Here is a 23028-nt window from a genome sequence, read left to right as displayed (position 1 = left end):
TGCAGAGCGATACCAACTGCGTGGGTTCAATTCCCGTACCAGCCGAGGTTATTCATGAAGGACCTGTTTTCTCACACCTTGCCCCTTGCCTGAAGTGTGGTGATCCTTGGGTTAAATTGCCACCAGTCAGCTCTCCCTCTCAAAGGGAGGATCAGCCTCTGGTCATCTTGGGGCTATGGCAACTTTATACCTTTTAATCTACACCCTACCCTTTCCTAACAGACCACACCGTCTGATTTATTGCTGGGGAACTCCGGGAACGTTGGCTGCGGAACTGTGAACGCGCTGATCTTCCTACCACCTTTCTTAATGTTTTGTATTGATGTCTTTCCCCTTCCCATCCCACAGGGCAGATTCTCCTTCTGGGCTCCCATCTCCGAACCGGCTAGTGTCCAACCACAATGGTGAGAAGGACTGGGAGAACGCTTCGACTGCCTCGTCCCCTGCGTCGATCCCTGAGTATACGGGTGAGTGGGTTTGCTGTCCTGTTGCCAGGAAGTCCACGCTCTCTCATTCACCTACCCCCACCCGCCCCCTCAAACCTTCAGCAAGGTGCCAAAACCCACGGGAGTTGCTGCAGCTTTAGTGAGGGGACAGGATTAAAAAAAAAATGCTTCACAGGAATGTTTCTTGGGGTGAGAAGCTTCAGGTTAAGCAGTTAGATTGGAGAACCTGGAGAGCTCTTGGAGAAGGGAGGGGCTTTGATAGCAATGGTTCAAAATTGAGGGGGGAATTCCAGCAAGAGTAGAAAGGGGAGGAAACCTCCCCCTGGGTGGAAGGATGGGGAACCTGGGGGACTCTGATTTGAGGTGAAAAAACATTTAATTTTTAAAATGTGGCAGGTTCTGGAATATACTGTCTGATCTGTAGTGGAGGGAGATTTGATCTTGATATTGGAAAAGCAATTAGAAAATTGCAGTGTTAAGAGTTGGGTGGGGCGGTGTGGAGGAGGGGTGTGCGATTAGGCTAGTTGCTCAGTAGAGAGCTGACACTAGCCCGATGGGCCAAATGGTATCAATCTGTGATTCTATCCCCCAACACTTGCTGGGCCACTTCAGAGGCATAAAGGTTAGCACTGCTGCCTCACAGCACCAGGGACCTGGGTTCAATTCCCAGCTTGGGTCACTATCTGTGTGGCATTTGCACGTTCTCCCCGTGTCTGAGTGGGTTTCCTCCAGACGTGCTTGTTAGGATGCATTGGCTGTGCTAAATTTTCTCTCAGTCTACCCGAATAGGAGTGTAACAACTAGGGGAATTTCACAATAACTTCATTGCAGTGTTAATGTAAGCCCCACTTGTGACACTTAAACTCCTGTAGCCTGAATAATTTTTGGCCCAGGCTGTCACTGTTGCATTGAATTCTGGGATGTCCCAGCCACCATTGCTTTCCACACAGATTAGGAGGGTCAAGTGCTAGGATGTCGACAGGGCGTGGACACATGATCCCAATCCTTGAACAGGATCCCTGCAGAACGAGGGAGGTTTGGAGTTTAGCCCCTTGGAGCTTCAAGGAACCGTGTTGGGGAGAGAAGAGAAGCTGGGCTTGTACTCCATAGAGCAGTGAAGATTGATCAGGGTGAGGTTAGGCTTTCTAAGTGAAGAATTGGGTGACAGTCCTCCGGGAGAAACACTCTCTCTGCTGGAAAAGAATTAGTAAAGGAACAGATGTTGGGGAGGTGTGGGGAATATGGGAAAGTATTTACCGCAGGATGCCAATATGCGATAGACTTGCAAATGGGAGCTGGATAAATATTTGAATAGAGAAAAAAATTAGAGGGGAAGAAGCAGGTGAGGTGGGACTAATTCAATAGCTCTTTCAAAGAGCTAGTACAGGCACAATGGGCCAAATGGTGGTGTTATACTGTTCTCAAAAACCCCTTCACTGTCTGTAAGTAAGGCTGTGGCTTGGATGGTCGTGTTACAGCCAAACTTATCTCTCCTCTGTGTTTGGGCCTGGACACCACCTGCATTTCTTTGCCCTGGGGGCAACTTTATCCCACTATTGCTGTAATGGAGGGGGGGTTACCAGGTTATTTGTTTTGTTTGTTTGGAGAGCAGGCAAAAGGCCCCTCGGCGCCCCCTTTGCATTGGCATTGACCAGCAATAGAACCTTTTTCTCTGACTTTCCACCCTCCCACACCCCCCCTTCCCCCCCCTACCCCTCCTCCAGCGATTTAAGTACAGAGTTTGTCAAAGTGATCAGTGGTCTTTTCTTCCACAGGTCCCAAGCTGTACAAGGAACCCAGCGCCAAGTCGAATAAATATATTATCCAGAATGCAATCACTCGCTGTTGCCTGGCAGGCAGGGTGAATGAGCCACAGAAGAATAAAATACTGGAGGTAAGGCCAGTCGCTACCCTGGACAGTGATCAAGGCGAGAGAAAGAACTTTTTTATGCAATGGGTTATGATTATTAACTATAATCACCATGGTGATTGGAGCGGGAGAGGGGCGGATAATGGGAAGTACGTTGATCTCGGGTGGGATTTTCTGGTCCTGGATCGAGCGAGGCTGTAAAAACCTGGCCCACTGCACGTTCCACAAATTCACCATCCCCTGTGAGAAGTAGTTCCTCCTCATCTCTCTTAAATCTTCCGCCTCTCAACCTATACCTGTGACCTCTCTTGTTCTAGTTCCCCTCAGAAGGGGGAAACATTTGGTTTATGTTTATTTTACTAAGTACAGAGGGGAGAAGGAAAGGAGAGAGTGCAGAATGTAGTGTGTGGAGAAAGATCAACTTGATGTGTGACTGAAAGAGCCAGTGCTAGCAGTGGGCCAAATGGACTCCTCCTTGGAAAGATAAGAAATGGCTGTGGGAGCAATTCACACGGCACTTTGTACCTTCTCGGGTGCCCAGTATCGCTCTGATCTGATTTTAACTCCACTGTCTGTGATCAGGACATCGTAATGGTAGCTGCAAACTGTCCGTGTTTTGGCAGCGAGCGTGAATGGGCTAAGAAAGCTGTGATTGATTCTCGAGTCCGGTATTTGAGAGGAAAAGGAAAATTTCTGAAGTGTAAACTGGGTATCGTTAGAATAGAATCAAAGAATCCCCACAGTGCAGAAGGAGACCATTTGGTCCATTGAACCTGCACCACCCAGGCCCTACCCCATAACACTGTATATTTACCCTGCTAATCCCCCCCCCGGACACTAAGGGGCAGGCAGTTTAGCATGGCCAATCCAGTTAACATGCGCATCTTTGGACACTCGGGGGCAATTTAATATGGCCAATCCACCTAGCCTGCACATCTTTGGACACTTGGGGGCAATTTAACATGGCCAATCCACCTAGCCTGCACATCTTTGGAGTGTGGGAGGAAACCAGAGCATCCGGAGGAAACTTGCGCAATCATGGGGAGAACATGCAGATTCCCAAGGCTGGGAATTGAACCCAGGTCCCTGGCGCTGTGAGGCAGTCGTGCTAACTACTGTGCCGACATGCCTGCTATTAAACAAGAAAATTTTGAGCTTTAAACCACTGTTCTGATTTGCACTTGAGAAGCACTGGTGACCGGGAGGAATCAGAGGATGGGCCAGGCATACGGGGAACGCAGACCTACACGGATACGCTGGCAGGGGGAACTTTTCCCAGGTGATTCTCGGGATAAAGGTTACGTTACATCCATGCAAAGCACTGCTTTGCATTCTGATCTGACCAGCCTTTGTTTACTTGTTTCTCTTCATCTCGATGTGAACCGGCGATTAAAATTGCAAAGTGCAAATGACGGAAGTTGTGTCAGAAAATGTGTGGAGATTTGAAACGCATTTACATAACATTTGAATAGCTGCTCCCTCTGGTGCAGGGAACTGGCTCTGTGTGTAAAGGCCCAAAACGTGAACGGCCTGCCAATGAGTGAGAGCTGAAATGGTTCCTGCTCTTTATTGGGGTGCAAGAGGCACAGTGGTTAGCACTGCTGCCTCACAGCTCCAGGGACCCGGGTTGTCCAGCTTGGATCACTGGTGTGGAGTTTGAACATTCTCCCCATGTCTGTGTGGGTTTCCTCCCACACCCCCAAGATGTTAGGTGGATTAGCCAGATAAGCTATCCCTTAGTGTCCCAAAGATGTGTCGGTTAGGTGGATTGGCCATGCTAAATTGTCCCTTGGTGCAGGCTTGGTGGGCCGAAGGGCCTGTTCCTCTGCTGTACTGTTTGGTATGGGTCACAGATGAACCTTGACCTCATTAACATTGAAACATAGAAACTAGAAGCAGGAGTAGGCCATTCGGCCCTTCCAGCCTGCTCCTCCAATCATTATCATGGCTGATCGTATTTAATATCCTGATTCCTGTCTTCCCCCTCCCGCCAATATCCTTTGATCCCTTAAGCCACAAGAGCGATATCTAATTTCTTCTTGAAATCTCAACGTTTTGGCCTCAGCTACTTTCTGTGGGAGTGAATTCCACACATTGACCACTCCCTGGGTGAAGAAATTCCTCCTCTCCTCAGTCCTAAAAGCTTTACCCCTTATCCTCAAACTATGACCCCCCCCCCCCCCTCCTAGTTCTGGATTAAATTGCAGACAGGTTTGAGGGGCCTCCCCGTATCGAACATTTTAGGTGTATCTTGCACGAGTGAGTGCTGCCCGATTTTTGAACAGGAGTTGCCGCTGATGACTAATGTTGCCCTCTGTGTTCGCAGGAAGTGGAGAAAAGCAAATCCAATCACTACCTGATCCTGTTCCGGGATAACAGCTGCCAGTTCCGGGCCGTCTACACCTTTTCCCCGGAATCGGAGGACATGCAGCGGGTGGCTGGAGTGGGGCCAAGAGTCATCACCAAGAACATGATTGAGGGCATCTACAAGTACAACTCCGACCGCAAGCAATTCACGCAGATCCCCAGCAAGACCCTCTCCGCGAGCGTCGATGCCGTCACCATCCAAGGCCACCTGTGGCAGACAAAGAGGCCGGGTACGCCCAAAAAGCTGGGAACGTCTAAATGATGGGCTCTTCCTCCCCCAGCACCGCACCCGCTCCCTCCTCACCCCTGTACAGACGGATGAGTCAGAGTTTTGGGTCCTCGTTTGCAAACCTGCCATTTGTGTTTTTAATCCCTCCCACCACCCCCCCAACCCCCACTCTCTTTTCTAATCTTCACGTTCTTTGTGGATGGTTGAACCATGTCTGGATTCCCTCGCCATTTCTGCATGTCTCCATTGTTTGCCCAATACCCACGCCAGCGAGTGCATCATGCGGCTTGAACTAGTTGGACATCCAAGTCAACGGGACTTTCCCAAATAATGGGAGTTGAGAGGTCGTGGGGTTGAGGGAGGGGGTGGTCATCTGAAACTCAAAGCACTAAAGAGGAAATGGACTTGGCGAAGACTTTGAGTCCAAACACTTTTTTAAAGAAATGAACTAGATGTATAAATTTTTTTGAGGCTAAATTCTGGAAGGTGACTACTGATTTGAAATGTCGTGTCTGTATATATTGGCACTATTTAAATGACTTAGCTGTTTGTATAGATAAAATATTTAAGGTACGCTGTCGGAAAGAATGATTGGGGGTTGGAAAATTGTGTTTGCAGGTTGCTCCGAATATCTCGTTCCAGTATTTGGTGTCCCATAAGTGCTATCAGACTTGAAATTCTATTATAACTATTTGAGTAATTGACAAAACCATTCCCTACCTGCCTGCTATGTTGAAAGAATGGACTGAGTATCCTGAATCGATAGCTTAATAAGCTGTGTGCACGCTTGCACCTAGATCTCCCGCGGTACAGAGGATGCTGGAGTGGGGTTAAGGTCCAGTTCCAGCTCAGCGGTTGTTGGTTACATACTGTCCCTCCATTGCTTGCGTTTTGGTCCAGGCTTGACCCAGTTTTTGATTCGCCCGTTGGGGGTGTCTCACTCTGAGTGAACGAGCAAACTCGTTGGGGAAAGGCTTCGTGCTAAGCCCAGCTCCGTCTCCAGCCCTCGAGGCCCAGTTCGTCAAAGCCACTTCCAAGTGGGGGAAAGCCATCGCCATTTGTCAGTGCCGAGGTGGTTTGGGTGAATTGTCCCCTTTCCGACTCCGGATGCTTGGGGGATCCGTTCTGGGTTGGGATCCAGGTGGGGACACATCCAAGCTGCCAAGAGAGAAGGTGAGAATTTGAGGCAGGCACAAATTTAATTTGTGTGGTTTTTTTTTTTCTCCCCATCCCAGTCCATCTGTTTGCAGCTACAGATCTCAGAGGTGCTCTGTAGTTACTGCACCGTTTGGGCAACTCAGGGGAACTCTTTGTTTGCTAGATACACATTCACACTCCCGCCTGGCTGGAACTAATAAACCATCTCCAGTGCATCTCAATCTGATTAACAATCAAACCAGCTCGATAGCATTTCAACCCATCCTGTTCTGGAACATGACTGAATGCAGGTTTTCACATGTCTACAATTGTATACATTACATTAATCACGTTTTTGAATTCAGTAATGCTGTTTCCCCACCCCCCCCCCCCCCCCCCACCCCACTCCGGATTTATTTTGGATTTTGCTGGCCGAGCTGTTGAGCAGGAGGTGACCCTGAACCTCTTTGGCTGCATTGCAGCCACCATCGCTCAGTGGTTCATTTTATAGAAATGAACTTGTGTGGGATTTGTCTCTCTCTCTCTCATCCCTCTCTCTCTCTCTCTCCTCCATGTCCTCCTCCCCTCCATATCCTCCTCCCCCTCTCCTACCTCTTCTTTCTCCCCCTCTCCTCTCCTCCTCCTCTGTCTTTCCCTTCTTCCCGCACCAAGTTTAAATTACTGCCATGTAGCATTCTACTGAAACTTGCCTGAAGCTCTCAACTCCACAGATCCGAGTGCGAGAGAAAGCAAGAGTTCAGATTAAGGATTTGAATCTGGGCCTCTTAGAATGAGAGGGTCCACCACCCTCTGAAGTGAGGTGCAAGTCATCTGCTGCTGCGAGTGAGTAAAGCTTCGATGACCTGTCCCTTTTGAACTCACGAGCCATTTACACTCAATCTTACCCAAGGTTTAGAACACCCCAATATTGCCTCAGTTGATAACTTCATGAACTGGAAAGCCGTCTTGGGTGGAAGAAACTGGAATGTGTTGGGAGATTGCTATTTGTGCATGTGTATAGATATATGTATATATTGGATAATGAAGAATCCCTGAAGTAATTCTGTGCACTTTCTTTCGACTGTACCATTTCTGTTTGGCACTGCACTGTTGAAGAGGTGACCTGGGCTGCGAGGGGATCACAATGCAGAAAGCAGCCACAGAATTCGTACTTTTGTTTCTTTTGCTTGGGACTGTTTGGTTGCAAATTTTTTACGTCATTAGCTTTTGGTTCTGTCTGTCAAGTAGAAAGTGTTTGACATTTTATTTTAGCTCCCACGTGTATTTTGTCTGCTGGTACCTGCTTGACAGAGCAGGTTCATGGTCACTGGTTAATTTTTTTTTGCCAATTCCTCCACTTGGACATGATGCGTGGGTGTGTGAGGGTTTGAGGGAGGGGGGGGGATGCATTGGCCTGTCGAGCCTGGCCGTGAACTGGAAGGGAGGGCACCGACTCCCTTTTGCTGTCGAAAATATTTGACCTGCCATGTGAGGGGGAGGATTGGTTACAAGCCGAGTTGGGACTTTTTGACTGGAGGAGAGCAAAGCCGCTGAACATCTCAAAGTTCGCAAGACTAATACATGGGCATCTGTGACTGCCTCTTTTCCTCGTTTCACACTTTGGATTTTTCCCACTGCCATTGCCATTTACTCCTCCCCCAGTGGACAAAGTTGGGGGGGGTGGTCTTCAATGTTCATCAGGTGCAACTATAAGGAGAGAGAACTGAGAATGGAATGCCATTTCAACACTCGGGTATTCATTGATTTGTGCTCCACCGTGCTGGTCGATGCCACAGACTCTTTTTGACTCTTCCCAGAGTTGGGTGGTCCCCGTCGCCGGTGTCACTTTCGCCGATGGTGGAAGTGGATTTCACACCGGGATGGCTTCGCTTGGGTTTTGGTTGGGAGTGTTTTGCAAACACTGAACAGCGGGAGTGTCTACGGATTGTACTGGAAACCAACAGCAGTAGAGACATGTACCTCCTGAGTCGCCCAGTTGGCGTCCATCGCTCTCCATGGCAATGTTGGGAACTGGACTGGCAAACCAGTAAAATGACCGTAAAATAGGGCTGGACACAAATTCTGATCTTTATTTTTAACCCAACGTGTAACAATGTACAGTAAAGGGTGCCGCACTTGAGATTGGAACTCTTACGTTTAAAATGGACTCTAGACATGTTACATCACAGATGTGGGACTGGGAATCTGTAATGTTTAAAAAGACATAACATGAGAAAAATTTAATAAAAATGATTTACCAATTTACCAAGAAGTGGTTTTCTTTGTATTTGCCTGAATTCTGATCCTTCCAAGTCAACCTCAGTAGATTTTAATTGGTATTTCTTTATTCATTCTTGGGACATGGACGTCTCTGGCTGGCCAGCATTTATTGCCCATCCCTAGTAGCCCTTAGACTGAGTGGCTGGCTAGGCCATTCCAGAGGGCAGTTGAGAGTCAACCACATTGAATTATAGATTCCCTGCAGGGCAGAAGAAGGCCATTTGGCCCATCAAGTCTGCACCGACAACAATCCAACCCAGGCCTTATCCCTATAACCCCATGCATTTACCTTGCCAAACCCATGACATTAACAGGCAATTTAGCATGGACAATCCACCGAACCAGCACAACTTCTGACTGTGGGAGGAAACTGGAACAACCCCCGCACAGCTGCAGGGACAATGTGCAAACTCTGACCAGTTACGTGAGGCTGGAATCAAACCTGGGTCCCTGGAGCTGTGAGGTAAGTGTTAACCGCTGCCACTATGCTACTTGTTGCTGTGGCTCTGGAATCACGTAGGCCAGACCAGGTAAGGACATCAGATTTCCTTCCCTAACGGAACTAGATGGGTTTTTCCAACAATCGACAATGCTTTCGTGGTCATCAGTAGCTTCTTGATTCCAGATATGTGAAGCGAACCTACTTAGATGATGGTTTCAATGTACAACATCCATGGTGGGATTCTAGATAATATTGTATGGAAACACGGAAGTTTTTAAAGCACTTAAGGAGGCAATTTGGCCCATCGTCATCATGCCAGTCCCAGTTTCCAGCTCTTTGTTTGTAGCCCTGATGGTTATGTCATCTTGAGTGCAAGGGCAACTATTTATTTTTAACAATACAATGAGGATTTCTGTGTCTCTCCCCTTCAGGAAGAGTTCCTGAACCCAAATACCCAGTGGGTGACAACATGTATTCTTTTCTTAGGCTGATGGTGGCACAGTGGTTAGCACTGCTGCCTCTCAGTGCCAGGGATCTGTCTTGGGTCACTGTCTGTGCAGAGTTTGTACATTCTCCCTGTGTCTGCATGGGTTTCCTCTGGGTGCTCTAGTTTCATCCCACAGTCCAAAGATGTGCAGGTTAAGTGGATTGGCTGTGCTAAATTGCCCCTTTAGTGTCAGGAGGATTAGCAGGGTAAGTATGTGGTGTTATGGGGCTATGGACTGGGTGGGATTGTTATCGGTGCAGGCTCAATGGGCTGAATGGCCTCCTCCTGCACTTGTAGGGATTCTGAGAGTAAGCCTCAGAATGTGAGCTTACTTGTGATACTAATAAACTTGGTTGGAGTCAACCACATTGCTGTGGATCTGGAGTCACATGTAGGCCAGACCAGGTAAGGACAGCAGATTTCCATCTCTTAAGACATTAGTGACCCAGTGATAGTTTTATGGTTACTGAGACTAGTTCATATTGCATATTTCGATTGAATTCAAATTCCACCAGCTGCCATGGTGGGATTTGAACCTATGTCTCCACAGCAATAGCCTGGATCACTGGTCCTGTAGCATCATTACTACACTGCTGTCTCCACTATTGCATGAATGTGGAGATGTCAGCATTGGACTGGGTTGAGCACAATAAGAAGTCTCTCAACACCAGATTAAAGTCCAACAGGGTTTATATGGAATCACCAAGCTTTTGGAGCACTGCTCCTTCCTCACTCACCTGGGTTGTTTTCTCTAGAATAGAGAAGGCTGAGGGAGGGATGTGATTGAGGTGTATCAGATTCTGAGGGATATGGACAGGGTGAGTAGGGAGCAGCCGTTCCCCTTGGTTGAGGTGTCAGTCACGAGGGGGCATAGCTTTAGGGTGAGGGGCAGAAGATTTAGAGGGGATTTGAGAAAATACTTTTTCACTTGAAAGTGGTAGGAATCGAATGCACTACCTGGTAAGGTAGTGGAGGCTGAAAACCTTACAATTGTTCATCCATATATTTTATCATAACTTTCAAGATATGGGACAAGTGCAGAAAAATGCACTTTAGTGTGCCTTTAGTGATAGCTATTGTTTTGATTTATTATTGTCACATGTATTAACATACATGAAAAGTATTGTTTCTTGCATGCTGTACAGACAAAGCATACTGTTCATAGAGAAGAAAATGAGAGTGCAGGATGTAGCATTACAGTCATAGCTAGGGTGTAAGGAAAGATCATTTTGATATAAGGTAGGTCCATTCAAAAGTCTGGCAGCAGGGAAGAAGCTATTCTTGAGTCAGTTGGTACGTGACTTCAGACTTTTGTATCTTTTTCCTGATGGAAGAACATGGAAGAGAGAATGTCCTGGGTGTGTGGGGTCCTTAATTATGCTGGCTGCTTTGCTGAGGCAGTGGGAAGTATAGACAGTCGATGGATGGGAGGCAGGTCAGTGCAGACTCCTTGGGCCGAAGTGCCTTTTCTGTGCTGTGCAATGCTATGGGCGGGATTTTCCATGCTCACCCAAGGCCAGAAACTACAGCCGAGGTCAACAGACCTTTGCATGGTCTGTGTCCCACCTGCTATGATTCCTGTGGCAGGTAGAATGAGAAAATTCTGCTCTGTTTAAACCACACCCCCCACCCCGCACCACCCCTCTCTCGAGCGTGCACATACACACAAAACCAACTCCCCCCCACTCTGCCAACCAGGACAAGCACTCCACCTGTTGAGAAGTACTGGAAGACTGCTGGCGTTGGTGGGGGAGTTTTCCTGGGTCAGATAGGTGAGGAAGAATTGGAAAAGGGGTGCCTGTAGATGCAGTTTGTGGAGGTTTCAGAGCCTTGAACACTTCCATTTGGGTGGAGAACCGATATCTGAGTGGTGAGGTTGACATTGCACATTCCTAAAATGATAAATGACCCTATTGTCCAGGAACCAGGAGCTGTCCTGAAGGGTTTAGCGTTTCAGAAATGCTTTCGGGCTTCAAGGACAGCTTCCCATTGACTTCCACTCCAGTTGCAATTTCAATAAGGGTTGACCTTCTTGCAATTGCCTTTGAAGTAGAGTTTACATTGCCTTGCTATTAAACTAATCCCCAAGAGCTTTAGTTTAAGAGTGCAAGCAACTGTTAGACTTTTATTAGTGTGTGTGGGGCCTGCCATGGGATTGGCCACATGCCAAATGCACCCTTGCGTATAGCTTGTTCTATGTATAGGTCCCCCAAAGGGAGCTATTTCAAAGGTAGCTCTAGTCTTTGCAGGATAATTGCTTTAGGCAATTGGTCGTTTCTGACTTAATACACATTCCCAGTCAATTTAGTGTGATTGCATGCCCTTTGTTCCTTGGTCTCTCTCTCTCTCTCTCTCTCTCACATACACTAATTTTCACCCTAATACTGGGGTGATTAGCACTGCTCCCTTGCAGTGACAGGGATCCAGGTTTGATTCCTGGCCTTGGATCACTGTCTGTGCAGCCTGTGCACATTCTCCTCATGTCTGCATGGGTTTCCTCCCACAGTTCAGGTGAGTTGGCCGTGCTAAATTCTCCCTCTGGGTACCTGAACAGGAGTGTGGCAACGAGGAGGATTTTCACAGTAACTTCATTGCAGCATTAATGTATTTGTGACACTATTGGATTAGGTAAGAGTTCAGGTGTGTTGCATCTCGGTGCAGACTCCATGAGGCAAAGGGCCTCGTCTGCATTGTATGATTCTAGTCTGTTTTTCTTATTTACAGCAACTTTAACACAAGCCCTAAGAGCAGTTTTATACCAACCAGTGAACCTACAGTTCTCCTATGCTGTCACTGTGAGTACAACTGAATTATTTAAATAATCCATGTTGAGAAAACACACAGACAGTGGCAGTGATGCAAAGCTACAGAAATCTAATTTAGTAATTTAATGTCATGTGGAGGAATTGTTTCCACCATAAATGCTCCCACAAGTACCAAGCATGAGACGGCACTGGTTTAAAGTGATTTGCAAATGAAGCCAAGGCGAAATGAAACAAAACTTTTCTTTCACCCAGCGAGCAGTTGGGGTCTGGGATGCACTGCCTGAAAGTGCAGCGGAGCTGTTAAATTAAGACCATTAGATGTTTCTATTCAATGTGCAGGGCTTATGGGGAAAAGGCAGAGGAATGGTACAAAGTCACATGGGGAGCTGGAGCAGCCTCCACAGCCAGTGACCCAAGCCAGGAATCAAACTCACATCCTTAATGCTGTGAGGCAGCTGTGCTAACCACAGTGCTACCCATGTGATGCCTGGGACTTGAGTGCTGGTTGCTCTGTCTTGCCCACAGAGAATCCAGTCAATATGGTCAGCACACTGGACCTTTTGGGGTCTGGAGTCAGAGTTGGAATAACGAACTGGTAAGTAGCCCTCGAGAACCAGACAGAGAATGGAACGATGATTCGCTCATAGCTCCAAAGACCTGGGTTCGCTTCCTGGCCTGTGTGGCGTCTGTACATTCTCCCTGTGTCCACGTGCGTTTCCTCCCACAGTCTGAAAGATGTGCGGGTAAGATGGATTGGCTGTGCTAAATTGCCCATTAATGTCCCAGAATTAAATATTGGGGTTGTTGTCAGTGCAGACATGATGGGTCTTTGGAGATTGAGTGCAGGAGCCCCATTTCAAAATCAGTTTCCTGTTTTGGCAGCTGGTAAAGGTGCTGCTTCTGGGGAGACTGCAGTCAGAGTCAAGGTTCCAGCACCAATATTGACTCAGCTGCATGGGAGGGAAGGAAGAAGAAATGAGGAGGAACAGTGATAGGGAATTCAGTGGTTAGGGGAATGTGCAGGCTTTTTTGTGGTTGCAGAGGTGACTCCAGTATGGTATGTTGCCTCCCTGGTGACATCTTGACCCTGCTGGAGGGCAAACAGGTAATAGTTCACCTTTAGTAGCAATGATTTGATTTGTCACCTATTTTGGCATACATTGAAAGGTATTGTTTCTTGAACATCATACGAAGCATATTGTACATAGAGAAGGAGAGAGTGCAGAATACAGTCATAGCTGGGGTGTGGAGAAAGATGAACTTAATATGAGGTAGGTCCATTCTGAAGTCAGGCAGCAGCAGGGAAGAAGCTGTTCTTGAGTCAGTTGGTATGTAACCTCAGACTTTTATATCTTGTTCCTGCTGGGGTGGGCTGGGGCGGGTCCTTGATTATGCTGGCTGCTTTTCCAAGGCAGCGGGAAGCCGGGAAGCTGGTTTAAGTGATGGATTGGGCAACATTCACAATCCTTTTGTACTTTATGGTCTTGGACAGAGCAAGAGCCATACCAAGCTGTGTTACAACCTGAAAATATGCTTTCTGTGGTTATCTGTAAAAGTTGGTGGGAGTCATAGCTGAAAGCCAAATTTAGAGGTGCAAACCACTGTGCTGCCATGGAGAGGAAGGAGTGAAAATGGGCATGTACGTGAAAACATGGAATAATACGATGGCACCCCCCCCTGCCGCACTACCCCTCCCCCCACTCCTCCCTCCCACCCCTCCTCCCCTCCCCTCTCTCCCCTCCCCTCTCTCCCCTCCCTCTCTCTCCCTCCCCTCCCTCCTCCTCCTCCCTCCCCTCCCTCCTCCTCCTCCTCCCTCCCCCCTCCTCCTCCTCCTCCTCCCTCCCCCCTCCCTCCTCTCCTCCTCCCTCCCCTCCTCTCCTCCCTCCCCTCCTCTCCTCTATCCCTCTCCCCCTCCTCCACACTCCCCCTCCCTCTCCTCTCCCCCCTCCTACCCCCTCCCCCTCCCCTCCTCCCTCTCCTCCTTCCCCCCACTCCCTCTCCCTTCCCCCCCTCCCCATTCCTTCCCCCCCTCCCCTCCCCCCTCCTTCCCCCCCCTCCCCTCCCCCCCTCCCCCCTCCTCCTTCCCCGCCCCTCCCCCCTCCCCCCTCCCCTCCCCCCTCCTTCCCCCCCCTCCCCTCCCCCCTCCTCCCTCCTCCCCTCCCCCCTCCTCCTTCCCCGCCCCTCCCCCCCTCCCTCCTCCCCCCTCCCTCCTCCTTCCCCCTCCCCTCCCCTCCCCTCCCCCCCCCTCCTCCTTCCCCCTCCCCTCCCCCTTCCCCCCTCCCCCCTCCTCCTTCCCCCCCCTCCTCCTTCCCCCCTCCCCTCCCCCCCCCTCCTCCTTCCCCCCTCCCTCTCCCCCCCTCCTCCTTCCCCCCCCCCTCCTTCCCCCTCCCCTCCCCCCCCCTCCTCCTTCCCCCCCCCTCCCCCCTCCCCTCCTCCTTCCCCCCCCTCCTCCCCCCTCCCCCCTCCCCTCCTCCTTCCCCCCCCCTCCCCCCCCCTCCCCCCTCCCCTCCTCCTTCCCCCCCCCTCCCCCTCCTCCTTCCCCCCCCCTCCCCCCTCCCCTCCTCCTTCCCCCCCCCTCCCCCCTCCCCTCCTCCTTCCCCCCCCCTCCCCCCTCCCCTCCTCCTTCCCCCCCCCTCCCCCCTCCCCTCCTCCTTCCCCCCCCCTCCCCCCTCCCCTCCTCCTTCCCCCCCCCCTCCCCCCCCCCCCTCCTCCTTCCCCCCTCCCCCCCCCCTCCCCCCCTCCTCCTCCTTCCCCCTCCCCCCCCCTCCTCCCCCCCTCCTCCCCCCCCCCTCCCCCCCCCTCCCCTCCCCTCCCCCCCTCCCCCCCCCCTCCGCTCCCCCCCCCCCCCTCCCCTCCCCCCCCCCTCCCCTCCCCCCTCTGTATCAACCATACCTTGGACAGCCACAGTGGTGTGGTGGTTAGCACTGCTGCCTCACAGTGCAGGTTCAATTCCAGCCTCAGGTGACTGTATGGAATTTGTATGTTCTCCCTGTATCTGTGTGGGTTTGCTCCAGTTTCCTCCCACAGTCCAAAGCTATGCAGCTTAAGTTGATTGGCCATGCCAAAATGGACTCTAGTGTAAAGCGGTTTGGCAGGGTAAGTGTGCAGGGTTATGGGAATAAGGTGGGACTGTGGTTGGTACAGACTCGATGAGGCTAGCTGATACTGCAATGAGGGCCTATAAGTGTGTAAATTTCACTGTGCCTGCAAAATGCATGGACTCTAATGGTTGAGCCGTTGCGGGGATAGCAGTGAGGAGCAGTGGCTGCTTTCACTCCTCACGTTCTCCTATGGCTAGACTAGGGGGCAACCCAATAGCATTGCACTCCTACATTTTTGTTTAAACAGTCCAGCCTAGAACTTACATGTTAAACAATTCCTATCTTTATATAGCAACCTTCACAGAGGTTGGCCTTAAGTGCTAATGAAGGATACTTGGAAGTGTGAACATTGTACAGTCGTAAACACTGCAGCTCGTGTGTAGACAGTAAGGTCCCACAAGCAGATATGTGATAAGGACTAGAATCACTACAGTGCAGAAGGTGGCCACATTTGGCCATCGAGACCACACTAACCCAGGCCCTATCTGGTAACCCCACATATTCACCCTACCAATGCCCCTGACTGTAGGGTCAATTTAGAATGGTCAATCAACCTAACTCACATCTTTGGAGTGTAGGAGGAAACCTACACAGACATGGGGAGAATGTGCAAACTCCACACAGACAGTGACCCAAGGCCAGAGTGAACCCAGGTCTCTGGTGCTGTGAGGAAGCAGTGCTAACCACTGTGTCACCATGGCACCCATAACTAGATCATGAGTTAGTGACCATTTTTGAGGGATAGCCACGGGGCAGGACTTCAGGGTGAATACCACCACTCTAGTATGAATTATGCCATGGGTTCTTTTACATCCACTTGAGAAGCAGACCATGCTAAATTGCCCCTTAGAATCCCTACAGTACAGAAGAGCCTATTCAGCCCTTTGAGTCCGTACCGACCACAATCCCACCCAAGCCCTATTCCCGTAACCCCACACATTTACCTTGCTGATATCCCTGACATTATATCAATTCAGCACGGCCAATCCACGTAACCCGCACACCTTTAGCCCGTGGAAGGAAACTGGTTAGGTGAATTGGCCATGCTAAATTGACCCTTAGTATTCCAAGACATGCAGGTTAGGTGGATTAGGCATGCTAAATTGCTTCTCTTTGCGTCACAGACTGTCTGAGGGAAGTACTGGGGTGGTGAATCCTTGTAAGAGTGTCAATGTTTAGGACAGAATGAATAATATTGGCCTTGAGTACAGTGGTTAGCACTGCTGCGTCACAGTGCCAAGGACCCGGGTTTGATTCCCTGCCTGTGCAAAGTCTGCATGGTCTCTCCATGGGTTTCCTCCCACAATCTGGAAGATGTACTGGTTGGGTTCAGCGTATCTGAACAGGCACCAGAGTGTGGCGACTGGGGGATTTCCACAGTAACTTCAGTGCAGGGATAATGCAAGCCTACTTGTGACACTAGACTTGAAAGATGGAGGGAGGAATTGCTAATTTAATAAAGCGGCCGACTATTTCCCTCACGCACTCAGTATAGAAATTGCAACTTACCCACCCCAAACTGGTGGGTTGAGCTTTGACGAAGGGTCATCTAGCCGCGAAACCTTGGCTCTATTCTTTCCCCACAGATGCTACCAGACCTTTTCCAGCATTTTCTGTTTTTGTTTAAGATTCCAGCATCCGCAGTATTTTTGCTTTCATCTTATTTGACTGGTGGGTTCGTCGGCACAGCAGTGTATTTCGTAGAATTCTCCTTTATTAAAGCAATAGGAATGAGCTTTAAATCCTAGCTCTAGCCAGACATTTATATACATACGGTGTAACAGAAGAGAAGGGCTGTACCTCTGGCTGCGAATGCAGGGGGAAGAATTGGAATACAAAATAGAAGTGGAAGCAATAAATCTCTCTAGCAGTCCAGTTTTTCGTCAGTTAAGGTGTGCTTTAAACAGCACGCAAAGGCTATCTGCATTCCATCAGCAGCTCCCGTTATCAAAGCCGATGGGTGATACAGAGTAATTACTCTGCACGGAGTTACTGTTTAGTCATCTTTCAGACCTCCAAACACGGCCGAGGGAACCATTTTCTGTTCGAGTGGCACCTCTGAAAATACAGAAGTTAAAAAAAAAGTTAGGTAACTTACTAAAAGGGTGGTTAAAATTATTTTCGTGCTATTTTAAATAATTTTCACCCAGACTTCAACACTACTGAGCTCTTAACTGCCTAATGCTCTTTTGGAGAGTTGGTGCAGGAGGGATTGTATGATTCTGAGTGGCACCGGCAACATTCTGTGAGACAACATGCACACTCCTACTCGCACACTCACACTCCTCTACACACATGTACACACACACTGGCAGACACATCCACACACAGGCAGGTAAACTCACAAACAGACACACTTACCATCTGGTTCATCACCATCCTCCCCCTCCTCCTCCTCGTCATCATCATCGATATCAATCTCGTCTGGATTGGCCTGCTTGGTAAGCTCAGCGAGCTCGCTGCGAGACGCATCGCTCCTGCAACCAAGAGAGTGCAATTCAGGACAGGAGGAAAATGCTCGAGCACTTTATGGTTTATGCACATTACCACACTAAAGAACTAGATTTTCTACAGCAAAGAGGAAACAAATAATTGATGGGCCGAATGGCGTCCTTCTGCACTGTTGGGATCCTATTGATCCATTGACTGTCTACACTTCCCGCTGCCTCAGCAAAGCAGCCAGCATTATCAAAGACCCCATGCACCCCAGACATTCTCTCTTCCATCTTCTTCCTTTGGGAAAAAGTTTGAGGATACATAACAACCAACTCAAGAACAGCTTCTTCCCTGCTGCTGTCAGGATTTTGAATGGCCTTACCTTGCATTAAGTTGATCTTTCTCTAGTTATCGTAGCTATGACTGTAACACTACATTCTGCACTCTCTCCTTTCCTTCTCTACAAACAGTATGCTTTGTCTGTATCATAGAATTCTCCAGGGCAGGAGGCCGCCATTCGGCCCATTGAGTCTTCACCGACCACAATCCCACCCAGGCCCTACCCAATAAGCCCATGATTTACCTGAGCTAGTTCCCCCTGTCACCAAGGAGCAATTTAGAATGGCCAATCCATCTAACCTGCACATCTTTGGAACATGGGAGGAAATCAGACGCAGACACGGGGAGAAAGTGCAGACTCCACACAGACAATCATCCAAGTTGGATCCCTGGCACTGTGAGGCAGCAGTGCTAACTATTCTGCCACCGTGCCTTTTAGTTAAAAGGCTTCACTAAGTTATTTCTGAAGTGCTGTGATAGCCCTGTAGTTTCACAACTCAAGCTCAAACTGTGGTTTCCGGCCCCAGATAACACCTCCTTATGAGAATTTAATGGAATACTTGTTTTGTGAAGAGTGTGCTGTCTTCTGCAGCTATTCCTTTCCATCCAATGGCAATATATTCCCCTATAGCAAACGGTTTATTGCCACTTACAGCTGGAAATAAGGACTGAGCCCAACTCAGCTGTTTCAGCAGAATCAAAGGGGCTTGGAGAAGAAGGATTGAAGGTTCAATGAGGCCACAAAGACTCCAAGTTGGGTCAATCAGGGTACAGACAGAGGAAATGATGGGCCCGTAACTGCTTATCCTACTCGAGCAAGTGGATTGGCACCCTATCTACAAACATTAACTCCCTCCACCAACAATGCACACTGGCAGCTGTGTGTACCATGTACAGGATGCACCGCAGGAACTCATGAGGCAGCACCTTCCAAACCCATGATTGCCACCACCTAGAAGGATAAGGGCAGTCCACACGTGGGAACATCACTACTTCGAAGTTCCCCAGCCACTCTCCATGCCGATTAGGAAATACACTGGCCGTTCCTCCGTCATCGTGGGGTCAAAATCCCGGTACTCCCTCCCTAACAGCACCTACACCAAATACGACTGCAGTGGTTCAAGGAGGCAGCTCACCACCACTTTCTCAAGGGTTTGGGTGGCACAGTGGTTAGCACTATGGCCTCACACAGCCAGGGACCTGAGTTCAATTCCAGCCTTGGGTCACCGTCTGTGTGGAGTCTGCACGTTCTCCTGGTGACTGCGTGGGTTTCCTCCCACAGTCCGAAAGACATGCTGGTTAGGCTGATTGGCCGTGTTAAATTGCACGTTAGTGTCCAAAAATGCACAGGTTGGGTGGACTGGCCATGCTGAAATGCCCGTTAGTATCCAAAGGTGTGCGGGTTGAATGGATTGGCCATGCTAAATTGTCTGTTAGTGTCCAAAGATGTGCAGGTTAGGTGGATTGGCCATACTAAATTGCCCTTTAGTGTCCAAACATGTGTAGGTTAGGTGGATTGGTCATAGTAAATTGCCCCTTAGTGTCAGGGGGACAAGCAGGGTAAGTATGTGGGGTTATGGGGAATAGAGCCTGGGGTGGGATTGTTGTTGGTGCAGGCTCCATGGGCCAACTGGCCTCCTTTGACACTGTAGGGATTCTATGATGATTCTATTGGGATGGGCAATGAATGCTGGCCTAGCCAATGAAGCCCACACGCCACGAATAAAAGCAGCTAGATTCCAGGGCACCCAACCAAAGCAAAAGACGCCAACATTAGTAAAAAGGTGCCTTGATTGGCTTCCCACTCCGCCTGAGGCACAGCATACCTGACAAAGAGGATTTTGTCTTTGGGCTTGGGTTTTTCTCTCTCCGCTTCTTCTGCCAGCTGTTGGGCTTTCTGCTCCAGTAGCTTCATGTCGTCCATTCCACTTTGCCCGGGTGCAAGATCGGACACTGAATAATGGAAGCAAGGGGAAAAAGCTGAGCTCACTAAAAACTCCACACACAACCGTTAAATGACTTTGGATTTTTAATACCCCATCACACCTTCCCTAGTAACAGTCAGGTATCTCGAGCAGGCAACTCATTTGGATTGCAAATTCCCATTTAATGGGTTATTATTCTTTTAAGATTCTCCTCCCCTCTCATCCACTGACTCTGTCTACACAGCTTGGTACGGCTCCTGCTCTGTCCAAGACTTCAAGAAACTACAAAAGGTCATGAATGTAGCCCAATCCAACATGCACCCTGGACATTCTCTCTTCCACTTCGAGTGGTTAGCACTGCTGCCTCACAGCGCCAGAGACATGGATTCGATTCCCAGCTTGGGTGCGGAGTTTGCACGTTCTCCCCCATGTCTGCATGGGTTTCCTCCGGGTTATCCCACAGTGTGAAAGACATGCTGTTTAGGTGTACTGACCCGAATAGGTGCTGGACCGTGGCGACTAGGGGAATTTCACAGTAACTTCATTGCAGTGTTAATGTATCTCTTACTTGTGACTAATAAACATTTTCCATCGGGAGGTCACGTACCAACCGACTAAAGAACAGCTTTCTCCCTGCTGCCGTCAGACTTTTGAATGGACCTACCTTATATTAACTTGATCTTTCTCTACACCCTAATTATGACTGTAACACTATATTCTGCACTCTCTCCTTTCCTTCTATATGAACGGTATGCTTTGTCTGTGCAGCGCGCAAGAAACAATACTTTTCACTGTATCCCAATACATGCGACAATAATAAATCAAATCAAATACCCAGTGCCAAAAATAGCACTACGACGAATAATATTTATTAAAAAAAATTACAAGAAGCTATTTTGTTCCAGCAATTCAGGACAGAGGGCAGGGAACATTGCCAGGAGGTATATCAAGACTTATTATTTGATCCAGAGACTCTCAATGAATCACAGCTTTGCAAATAAAACACCAGGCTCATTAATACTTCTGGCAAACCTCTGGCCAGATGTGTTGCACAGCTTCCCCTTTGGTTTACACAAGATTCCAGATGGGAAGAGCTGGCCTGGCTATAGTTGCAGTCACTGAGCAATCTAAGTGAAAGGTCAAGGCTCGCCGCTCAAGGGGCTCCTTTGTATTTTGGTACCTTTCAGTACTTTAATTCTAATCAAAAAGGCCAATTCAAAACATGTTGGCTCAGTGGTTAGCATTGCTGCCTCACAGGACCAGGGACCCGGGTTTGATTCCCAGCTTGGGTCACTACCTGCGTGGATAAGATAAGAAAAGAAATAGGAGCAGGAGTAGGCCAACTAGCCCTTCGAGCCTGCCCCTCCATTCAATAAGATCACGGCTGATCTGTTGTGGCTCAGTTCCACATTCCCGCCCTCTCCCCATAACCTGCGATATGCAAAGCGCTGTGGCCGTGATACGCTGCCCACTTTGCAGCATGTTTGTTGGCAGCTGAGGTGGGTTACCATTGGCTCCTGATGAGACCTTTTGTTTTCGCTGGAGTTCAGACAAATGTGGCGGGTGGGGGGAAAGAGTCTCATACAGACTTATAAATTCTGACAGGACTAGACAGGGTAGACGCAGGGAGGATATTTCCGATGGTGGCTGAGTCCAGAACCAGGGGTCACAGTCTGAGGATTCGGGGTAGACCATTTAGGACGGAGGTGAGGAGACATTTCTTCACCCAAAGAGTGGAATTCATTATCACAGGAAGTAGTTGATGCCAAAACATTGAATGTATTCAAGAGGCAGCTGGATATAGCACTTGGGGCGAATGGGATCAAAGGTTAAGGGGAGAAAGCAGGGTCAGGCCACTGAGCTGGACGATCAGCCATTATCGCGGTGTATCCAGAGCCGTTTCGAAGGGCCAAATGGCCTCCTCCTGCTCCTTTCTTCTGTGTTTTTATGTCGATGCCATTTTGTACACACACCCATTCCACCACTGGAGAACCTGCCACAGGGGAGAGTGACAGGACCAGAAGATGTTGCCAGTGGGTAGGGCCTGTAAATCCAGTCCCTTGAAGCACTTGGAGAGGACATGGTTGTTACTTTACTGGACTAGTAATCCAAATGCCAAGATGGATGGTCCTGTTCAAATCTCACCAAAGGAGCTGGGAAACATGGACTCAGCTAATTAAACTCGAATTAAAAATCTATAATTGATAATGGTAACGCTGGAATTACTGAAAAGCTGTAAATCTGGTTCGCTTATGCCCTTTAGGGAATGAATTCTTTGCCCGGGTCTGGTCAAGATGTGAATCTAGGTTTATAGCAATGTGGTTAACATCTAACTGGCCTCAAATATCTTTAAGAAGCAACTCAGATTCCTCAGTCTGGGGCCGCTGGCCTTGTGGTATTGTCACTGGACTGGCAATCCAGAGACCCAGGATAGCACCCTATGGGCCCGGGTTTAAATCCCACTACGACAGATGGTGAAATTTGAATTCAATAAAAATCTGGTATTAAGAATCCACTGATGACCATGAAACCATTGTCAGAAAGTCTCATCTGGTTCACTAATGTCCCTTTAGGGAAGGAAATCTGCCATCCTTACCCTATAATGTGACTCAGCCACAGCAATTTGGTTGACTCCTAACTGCCATCTGAGATGGGCAATTGAGGACAGGGAATAAAAAATGCTGGCCCAGCCAGTGACGCCCTCATCTCCTGAATGAATAAAACCAAAAAGTGAAGAAAGATGGGCCTTTTTATCTTTCAGCAGGTGGAATCTGGATGTGTTTCTAAGATTGTAAATGGTGTGCAATGGTAAATCTGGAAAATTATTAGCAGAAGCAAGCCAAGGGCAGGTAAAGGAAATTTCCAGACTGATTTCAGTAAATGCTTTGTGGCAACACGTGGAAGAGACTCCCTAATTAAGGAGCATTGGAGCTGAAAATATCAGCCTCAGGCAGGTGGTGGTGTAGGGGTACTGTCGCCGGACCAGCAATTCAGAGACCCAGGGTTCGAATCGCACCACGGAGAATGGTGAAATTTGAATTTAATAAATGGTGAAATTTGAATTCAATAAAAAATCTGGAATTAAAAATCTACCAATGACCATGAAACCATGTTGATTGTTTTATCTGGTAAAGTCCATCTGGTTCATTAATATCCTTTAGGGAAGGAAATCTGTTTAAAGTTTATTAATGTCACAAGTAGGCT

The 23028-nt window shown here is 48.7% G+C and overlaps 2 protein-coding genes across 2 annotated transcripts in view; one reads left to right on the top strand and one right to left on the bottom strand.

Annotated features, from left to right (window-relative positions):
• The window catches only part of camsap3 (calmodulin regulated spectrin-associated protein family, member 3), a 171177-nt gene extending 164756 nt beyond the window's left edge, over positions 1 to 6421 (top strand). The window contains exons 15-17 of the mRNA XM_080216729.1: positions 349 to 467; positions 2222 to 2340; positions 4643 to 6421. Coding sequence (XP_080072855.1) covers positions 349 to 467; positions 2222 to 2340; positions 4643 to 4945 — 541 coding nt within the window. The 3' untranslated portion in view covers positions 4946 to 6421. The remainder of the gene's footprint in view (positions 1 to 348; positions 468 to 2221; positions 2341 to 4642) is intronic.
• Positions 6422 to 16625: 10204 nt separating this feature from the next.
• Positions 16626 to 23028, bottom strand: part of xab2 (XPA binding protein 2) — a 53997-nt gene continuing 47594 nt past the window's right edge. The window contains exons 17-19 of the mRNA XM_080216630.1: positions 19726 to 19852; positions 17486 to 17601; positions 16626 to 17182 (exon numbers count right to left, since the gene is read on the bottom strand). Coding sequence (XP_080072756.1) covers positions 17121 to 17182; positions 17486 to 17601; positions 19726 to 19852 — 305 coding nt within the window. The 3' untranslated portion in view covers positions 16626 to 17120. The remainder of the gene's footprint in view (positions 17183 to 17485; positions 17602 to 19725; positions 19853 to 23028) is intronic.

The sequence above is a fragment of the Carcharhinus amblyrhynchos genome, chromosome 33 (assembly GCF_965287045.1).
Source record: "Carcharhinus amblyrhynchos chromosome 33, sCarAmb.v2.hapA, whole genome shotgun sequence".
NCBI lineage: Eukaryota > Metazoa > Chordata > Chondrichthyes > Carcharhiniformes > Carcharhinidae > Carcharhinus > Carcharhinus amblyrhynchos.
Note: the sequence above shows the minus strand (reverse complement) of the source record. Positions and strands in the feature narration are given on the sequence as shown.